This window comes from Narcine bancroftii, chromosome 7, assembly GCF_036971445.1.
Source record: "Narcine bancroftii isolate sNarBan1 chromosome 7, sNarBan1.hap1, whole genome shotgun sequence".
Classification (NCBI taxonomy): Eukaryota; Metazoa; Chordata; class Chondrichthyes; order Torpediniformes; family Narcinidae; genus Narcine; species Narcine bancroftii.
The window spans coordinates 23,823,869-23,833,000 of NC_091475.1; the positions used below are offsets into that span (position 1 = coordinate 23,823,869).

General features: G+C 44.5%; 1 protein-coding gene across 6 annotated transcripts in view; it reads right to left on the reverse strand.

The window, feature by feature from the left end:
• Window positions 1–9,132, reverse strand: part of LOC138738590 (glucose-6-phosphate exchanger SLC37A1-like) — a 91,132-nt gene that overhangs the window by 3,650 nt on the left and 78,350 nt on the right. For all 6 annotated transcript variants that reach the window (XM_069889108.1, XM_069889111.1, XM_069889110.1 and 3 more), the window contains 5 exons: window positions 8,506–8,554; window positions 6,542–6,615; window positions 5,881–5,959; window positions 2,608–2,705; window positions 939–1,000 (listed from right to left, as the gene is read on the reverse strand). In XM_069889108.1, the coding sequence (XP_069745209.1) occupies window positions 939–1,000; window positions 2,608–2,705; window positions 5,881–5,959; window positions 6,542–6,615; window positions 8,506–8,554 (362 nt within the window). The remainder of the gene's footprint in view (window positions 1–938; window positions 1,001–2,607; window positions 2,706–5,880; window positions 5,960–6,541; window positions 6,616–8,505; window positions 8,555–9,132) is intronic.

Below are 9,132 nucleotides of genomic sequence, written 5' to 3' on the forward strand. Positions count from 1 at the left end.
GAGATGGTCAGTCAACACATAGGGTCTAGCCCCTTTATTGATATCAGCCTGACTCACTGAGGCCCTCCACCTTCTCATCGCTTGCTTTCATAGATAGAACCAACATGTTTTCCCATTCTTCAAACAATGACCAAGATAGTTTCAAAGGAAATGGCAACCAAGTCGTGGGAAGTAAAGAAAACAAGCAGTGAAGTCATGGAACCTATACAGATTAAAGAGGAGGAAGTGCTTGCTATCTTAAAGCAAATAAGGGTAGATAAATCCCCAGAGCCTGACAAGATACTCCTTCAGTCCTTGAGGGAGGCTGGTGGAGAAATTGCAGGGTCCCCAGCAGAAATATTTAAAACATCCTTAGCCACAGGTGAGGTGCCAGAGGATTGGAGGGTAGCACATGTTGTTCCTCCAAAAGTAACCCTGGAAATTATAGGCCAATGAGCCTGATGCTAATAGTTGGAAAGCTTTCGGAAGGTGTTCTAAGAGATTGGATATACAAGTATATGGATAGCCAGGGGCTGATTAGGGATAGCCAACATGGCTTTGTGCATTATAGGTTGTGTTAACCAAACTTAGAGTTTTGAGGTTACCAAGAAAGTTGATGAAGGGAAGGCTGTGGATGTTGTTTACATGGACTTTACAAGGTCCTGCATGGGAGGTTAGTCAGGAAGGTTCAGACGCTCAGTATTCATGGTGAGAGAGTAAACTGAATTCAACATTGGCTTTATGGGAGAAGCCAGAGAGTGCCTCTTGACTGCCTTCCATGTAATAAATCCTCAGAAATTTTGGTGCATATGTACATTGTACCATGTGTATGACAATAAACTCCTGATCATTAGTACTTATTATGGGTCCTGTTCAGCCAAGACTCAAACAGTGAATCCTGTGGCTGTCTGCCAATCCTCCAGTACCCTTTCCATGATGGGATCACAGATCCAACTTACTCAATCTCATTTTTCTTTGGCCTCCAAATATGAAGCTCCTTCAGTATTAGACGCAGCAGCAACTTAAATTAAAAAGAAAACAAGGATTACAAAACTTGTTTGTGAAACCCACCTCAACGATGATTGAACTCTTCCAAGAATGAGTTGGAACCTAGAAAGCACTTGGGTCTTGACAAAATACCACCACTCACCAACATCGAGATACTTAAACAGAATTCATAGTTTTATTGCAAAACTTGATTGTGGTAATAACTGAAAAACTATTTATTACCTGGAAAACATTTAATCATAAAAACGGTGTTTGCACACTGGTTTTCAATGGGAACAAGATGCGCACAAGATGTTGGTGAGACCACACTTGGAGCACTGTGTGCCTTTCCGGAAGGATGTCTACAAGTTGGAAGGGTGCAGAGATTCACTAAAATGTTGCCAGGACTAGAGGGCTTGAGTTTTTGAGAGAGGTTAGATAGGCTGGGACTTTTAACCCTGGAGCACAGGTACTGAGCGATAACCTTATAGAGGTACACAAAACCATGAGAGGTATGGATATTGAATCGGAGGGCATAGGTTAAGGTGAGAGGAGAGATATTTTAGAGGGAATTGAGGGGCAACTTTTTTTTAAACTCAGAGGGTGATACAGGCCTTGGATTTGTATAAAAAATGCTGTAACTTCTACATGTTCAAACTAAAATGGAAACAAATGATCTTGAATAAAATCTGGAAATGTGCACGTTAGTCATGTTATTGTTTGGTTACAAATTTAAAACTGTGGAGCACAGGGGCAAATAAAGGAAAATATGTCTTTGTCCCAAATGCTACGTGGGTCCAGCTCAGTTTCTGAATATTGACAGAGAGGGAATGTGAGATCTAGTCTTGTTGAGGGAGCTGCACCGTCTTGTGCATCACCCACGTCACTTCTTGAGGAATTGCCTTAGAATGGAACTGGATCAGTTCTGGAGCTGTGAAAGGACAGCCCAGAGTTGATGGTGGGTGTGGGAAGGGGTCAGCCCCTGGATGGAAGGTGTGACAATGGGCATCAGTGTACGTCATATCTTGGTGTGACCAAGGGACCACATCAGTGGACAACTATGGATCAAATGAGCGGTATGGGTCTGGAGTCACATATGGACAGGGAATGGTGGAAGGGGTTCTCTCTTGAAGCATGTGTGTGAAACCAGTCAACTATTTAACACATTCTGACAGTTCCTTGGCCACTTTTACCAAGAGATGCATTTTCTTGTGGACTTGGCAGACAGAGCAAGCAGCAAGAATTCCTCATTTTATTCCAACTAATGTAGCTCTGACCAGTGTGAAGTTAGGTAGGCAGTGAGAGGTTCACAGGAACTCATACACCTTGTGTATCCTGAACGGTCGACAAACAAACCCTGAGGTCAGGGGTGGTCCTAAGGAAGACCATGTACATTTCACCTTGGCCTTCAACGCACTCATGGTTTAGACTGGCTTGATTCTGCTGGGTCTGCATGCCAGGGCCCGGATCCTGATAGACCCTGGGCAAAAGAGAAGTGACTGCACAAAAGGCAAGGTGGAACCAGAAGGCAGTGAACCCAGTGAACCAGTGGGAACCAGGTTCTAGCAATCCGTGAACATATCCTCCCCACCATCACCTCGAGCCAGGAATGAGAATAAGGAGAATCAGGTCGCTACTCACCAAGAAGGCAAAGGCATCTGCCACCATCAACATGTAAAAGACGTTGTTCCAACCGCTAGGGGAGATGAGACCAGCTAACAGAGGTCCTAATGCAGCACCTGCAGAGAGGAACACAGCACAGGAATCAACCCATGGATCAAACTAACACAGCACTATCCTACCTGCCAATATAGCTCTCCTTTAAGTCAATATATTCAAGTGCTCACCTGCTTTTTGCTCAGACTTTGACAAAGGGCTCAGGCCCGAAATGTTAGTTACCGGTAGTTAGGCAGGGGTAGATTAGTTCTTGATTAGCTAGGGCATCAAAGGTTCTGGGGAGAAAGCTGGGCAGTGGGGCTGAGTGGGAAAATAGATTAGCTCATGACTGAATAATTCAATGGGCTGAATGGCCCATTTCTGTACCCATGTCTTATTATGGTATCTTTGCCATGAAGAATGCTGCGTGATCTGCTGAGTTTCTCCAGCACTTTTGTGTCTTGTACAATACACAGGGGTGACCAGAACTAATGGACATAGCCTCAAAATTCAGGGTAGTCGATTTGGGACAGAGATGAGGAGGAAATGCTGTGGAATTCGCTGCCCATTGAAGCAGTGCAGGTGACTTCAGTCAATATATTTAAGACAAGGTTGGATAGATTTTTACATTGTAAGGGAACTAAGATATGGATTCATAGACTAGAGAACACTACAACACAGTAAAGGCCCCTCGGTCCTCAAAGTTATGCCGACCCATATATTCCTTAAAAAGAGTAATAAACCCTCCCTACCTCGTAAGCTTCTATTTTTCTTCCATCCATGTGCCTGTTGAAGAGTCTCTTAAATGCCCCTAATGTTTCAGCCTCCATCACCAACCCTGGAAAGGCATTCCAGGCACCCACAACGCTCTGTGTAAAAAAAGCAACTTGCCCCTGATGTCTCCCTTAAACTTCCCTAGCTTTACTTTGTACAGATGTCCTCTGGCATTTGCTATTCCTGCCCTTGGAAAAAAGATGCTGGCTGTCCACACCTCTGATGATCTTATAGACCTCCATTAGTTTCCTCTCATCCTTCTATGCTCCATAGAAAAAAGCTCTGCCAACCTTGCATCATAAGACTTATTTTCCTATCCAATTAAGACGGTTGGATAGATTTCTACATAGTAGGGGTATTAAGGGATATGGGGAAAAGGCAGGGAGGTGGCGATGAGCCTATCATCAGATCAGCCATGATCTCATTGATTGGCGAGCAGGCTCGACGGGCCAGATGGCCGACTCCTGCTCGTATTTCTTATGATCTTGTGTTCTTGCTAAAGAATACTATTGGAGTGTTTCTCTCCCCGCCACCAACCCCCACCCCCACACATTCACAAAGTGCCTGCTACCTGCAGCAAGAATTCTGGTGCAGAGGTACATTGTACTTGCATGTATTGCCACTATCAGTCTGTGGGGGGTCACCATCTCCCAGTGTGACAAGCATGAGTTTCAGCCTTGCCCGCTTCTCTCACCTGTTACTTTGCAGACCATTTGCCATTTATTTTGCCTCTTTCAAGCATTTCCATTTACAGTGATGAGTGTGACTATCCAGGGGAGAATTGTTCCAGAACAATCAAAGTAAAAACACAGATCCCTGGCCCAGAGATAATGCACAGTGGTGACAAAAGCTTGTCTCAGCTGCTGAGAGAAGGAAGGCAAGAACCAGGAGCCAGTCAGACAACCAATCTACATCACTTATTAACAGCGTGGCCAATCCAATCTTCATATCAACGACACTTTGCTGCTCTTGTTCAAAACTAGTGGAGACCCTTCAGTTTTAAACATTTCCAAACATTTTCCCTGAATATATTCGACAGACTTTGCCTCCAGTTTGCAGAAGTAAAGAATTCCTGAGATTCAAGCCCTTTTTTAAATAAACAACTAACTGTTGGGAAAACTCAGCAGGTCAGCCAGTGTCCATGAGCCAATTGGGATGGTCAAATCCTGCATCAGGGCTGAAATTGGCCAATGTCGAGAGAAGGGAGAGAGGAGGAGGTAGGTGATAGGTAGAATCAGGTGAGGAGAGGGTTGATGGGCATATGGAAGGGGGAGGGGGAAGGGTGGGGGAGAGAGGCATGGTTAGCAGAAACCAGAAAAATTTATGTTAATGCCCAGACTCTTTTTATTTCAACCACGGTGTATACAGATTTTCATCCTTTACTTTTTAACCCTGTTCATCTTTGGAAAATGGGCGGAAACCCACAGACTCAAAGAGAATGGACATACACCTGACAGACAGTGTTGGATTTGAGTTTAAAAAACCCACAGAAATGCTGGAGGAACTCAGCTGGGCTCACAGTGTCCATAGGAGGTAAAGATGCATTACCAAAGTTAACCCTTCTTCAAGGTGTCTCAGCATCAGATTTGAACCCAGGTCACTAGCTTTGTGCCTGCCGCTATGCTAACCACAATTAGGAGAGAGGGAGGAAATGAGGGGGTATGTTACCTGAAATTGGAGAAGTTAATTCTCACACCACACAGTTGGAGACGACCCAGGCAGAATACAAGGTGCTGTTCCACTGCTTCGTGTTTGACCTCACCCTGGCAGTGGAGCCTGCCTAGGCAGGCAGGTCAGTGCGGGAATGGGAAGGGAGATACAATGGCTTGCAAGCAGGAGCTCAAGACAGTGATTGTGTGGGCAGAGGTCAGGCGATCAGCAAAGTGGACGCCAAGCCTCCGCTGGGCCTTGCCGACAGAGAGGAGGCCACACTGAGAACACCAAATGCACCAGAGGTTGGTGGATCATTGCCATGCCTGTTAATCAACTGCCTTCACTTCCCCTTCTGTCCATCATCCAGTCCCTGGTTCACCAATCCCTGTGCAACCCCTCCCACCCTGCCCTCATTATAATAGCAACCTCCCCTCCACATTCTCAGTCTTGATGACGGGTTCCAACTCAAAGCATTGACCATTCCTTATTCCCTGCTGATTCTGCTCCACCTGCTGAGTTCCTCCTACAGATTGTTATCTGCTGCAGATTCCACATCTGCAGTCTCTCGTGTTTCCCCCAGTGCATATCCACATTTGGTCATTAATGCGAACTAACAGCAACGCAGGCTACCTATTTATTTTCCACGATTCTTTATGCTAGTTGCTTGAATTCCAGATACAATGTGTATGACAATAAACTCATTATCACTATGGATCAATTCACACTATTTCTGTCAGGACCTGTGCAGAGAGAAATAAGTTGTTTTTTCACTTGCTCTGGAGGCCCTCTTGTCGGGACGATTAATTTGATGTGTGAACATATGATACCCACCGATGGAACCTGTGCCGTCAATTATTGCAGTCACAGTTGTTAAGGCTTTGGAGTTTCCTGCTAAGCTCTTGTGTGTGCCCTGAAATCAGAAACCATCCCAGGGTTAGCAGAATGACCAGACTTCAAACCTCTCCACTCCTACACAGCAGCAACCATGCAATCCCACAGGCAACCAGGTGAAATATTCAGGGGAAGGAGCAAACAAGGAGAGGTTGGAGGGGCTCAGCAGGTCAGGCAGCATACGTGGAGAGAAGCAGTCAGTCAATGCTTCAGATTGGGTCCCACCTTGACCATCTCTCCCCACGGATGCTGCATGACCTGCTAAATCCCGCTAGCTTCTCGTTATTTTCTCAAGATTCCCGTTTTTGTGTTTCACCAGCGGCAAAGAGTTACCGACTGAAATCTATTTGGAAAACATGATCGGCAATATCTTTATACAATGCACTTAACGTAGAAGGAAATCAAGCTGTTTTTAAATCGGAGAAAAAAAGGATGTAAAACCTTGACCAAAACCTTGATCTTAAACAGAGGAAATGGAAAAAGAGAGATTTTGGGAGAAAACTCCAGGAGATGGGACCAAAACAAGCAAAGGCATGACTGCCAGGGCCTGATCACAGATGGAGAGTCAGCCTTGCTAGTGTCATGATGTTTAATGACTCACCAAATCAGCTGATACCGCAGTCGTGATGAGTGCATAGGGTCCATTCACCAATGCCCCGCAGCCAATCAGCATCACTGTGGAACAAAGTGGAGGCAGGAAACCTTACTTGATACAACTTCGAGATGCAAAGCTCAAACAGGAGAGATTAAAGAACCTTGGCCAAATGAGAGTGTGAAAATAGTTCTGTGGGAAATGCTCGGCCAAACAACAAGAACTGAGAAAAATATTTTCAAAATAGAGACTGTGCGTGCCTCGTACTGGAGTCGGGCTGGCACGACTTGATAGGGAGCACAGGTGAGCATCAAATGCAGCTGCGATCTCAGCTCCAGAGATCTAGGTTAAATCCTGTCATGCAGTGCTGTGTGAAGTTTGCATCTTCTTCAATGACTGTACAAGTCCCTCCTATAACCCAAAGATGTGTGGGTTAGTAGGTACACTGAGTACTACATTGTCCTCAGTGCTGGGAAGGGGATGTGGGATCTGGTATATGGATGGCTCGTGGTCATCATGGTGGGCCTGCATCTGTGCAGGTTGAGCACCATTGAATGAAATATTTTGCATACTGTCAGAATGCAGGGAGAGATCAGTGTTGATTGGCTGAACCTGTCAAAAAGCAGGATTCCCTCTCCATAAATATGATTATTGCCCTGTGATTGAATTGAAAGATGGCCGACTTTCTTCCCTAAAATAAACCAATTGTATTTTTCACCTAAAATTATAAAAAAGACAACCACATGTAAATCCCATGTGGCTCAGTTACTGACATGATCTTGAACTGTGATTTCTAAGCTTCAATTGTCTTGTCCACAAGATACTTTTCTTGTCCTTCAAAGGCAAACAAAGTGTTGCCAGGAAACCTAGTGCCATCATTGAAAGAAAATGCCCCTGAAGTCTCCGACTTGATTATGACATACAGTATCTGTATGACAGGAAGCCATGTGATTTGGATGTTCCTTGACTTGTCAAAGTCAAAGAAGGGGATCATACTCTTCAGCCCATCCAGTCCTTGCAAACCATCAACCATCCACTTGTACTAATCTGACACTTCCACTTTGCTGTTCTTGGTTTTTCTGGATGTACAGACCATACCACTGTGGCACCATGATTTAATTACTGTGGAAATTATGTGCCCACAGAGGTCATTTTAGATCTATAGTTCTTCATCAATTAAGCAGACAACTTTGCATGGTTAGTCTCAAGTTTCCAGAGTTCACCTGTGGCCACATCCATCCTTGGTTTCAGGAACAACATTAGTCTGACCTTTGTGACAATGAAGTGCATTGTAAATCAGGGTAGGTGGGGGGGGGGGTTGGGTGGGGGCGGATGGGGGATGAAGCCTGCATGATAAAACTGCTGTGAACCCCATAGAAGATGTTGAAGAATGGGGGACCTTCCTTCTGCCACAGTTTGACAATTAAATGAATGGGAATTACAATGCAGGTGCTATTGCAGGTTATTGCGGGGAGACTTAGTTATTGGGAGTTTGTGAGCATTACAGAATCCAACAGTCCACTGTCGACCTTGTGCTGAAGGCTAATACTTGTCTGATACCTGGTTCTGTTTCTAAATGCAGCTGAAACAAGTGGACCAAATTTCTGTGGTTTCAGACTTTGCCAACGACAGTAGGCGAGAGACCATCACACAGGCACTGATGGAACATCCCATAGGGAGACATGGTTAGCACAACGCCTTTACAGTGCCAGCAATCGGGACCGGGGTTCGAATCCAGCACTGTCTGTAAAGAGTTTATACATTCTTCCTGTGTCTGCATGGGTTTCCTCTCACCGTTCAAAAATGTACAATTGGGTGAAATTGGTGGCATAGGGTCATGGGCCAGAAGGGCCTGGTAAAGTGCTGTTTGTCTCAATTATAAATTATTTAAAAATTACTTTTAAAAATTACTTTTAAAAATGATCTGCACCAGGTGTAATGGGTGACCTCAGCCAGAACACAATACAACTCACCGATGATGCCATTCAGACCCATAAAGTTCACTGCTGAGAATATGTAAAGCTGTAGGAACACAAACACAATAGTCAACCTTTTCTTCTTGGTAATGGATACGTTTGTTAACTCACATCACACACGAGGAACAGGAGCCAAGCGTGAAGAGCCACCCAGGTAACAGAACCCCTGTGGATGTGGGAGGGTAAAACCAGACAAAATGATTCATCTGCCAAATGCGCACTGCCCGTGGCGCATGAACAAAAAGTACCTTGTTAAAAGCCAAATAAAAATAGAGGATAAATAGATGATAGACGAGTTAGCAAAACAATCAGGGCGGAATGAATTAGCAGAAGAAAAATGAGAAGGACAAAGTTTTAATAGTTTATATACAGAACTACTGTATATCACCCTCCTTCTTCTGTGGCCAAGTCAACTTTATAATCTGTCAACAAAGTATCCTCAGATCCCATCTGCCTTAATCTTCTCAATCAGCCTACCAAAAGTGACCTTACTTAAAACTTCACCAAGGTTAGGGTAGACCAGCCATTCGCAACAGGAACACTATAGCCCCTGTGGAAGCCACAGAACATTTAAGTAAAAGCCTTTTTTTCTTTTTACCTCACAGAGAATAAATATTATTTTTT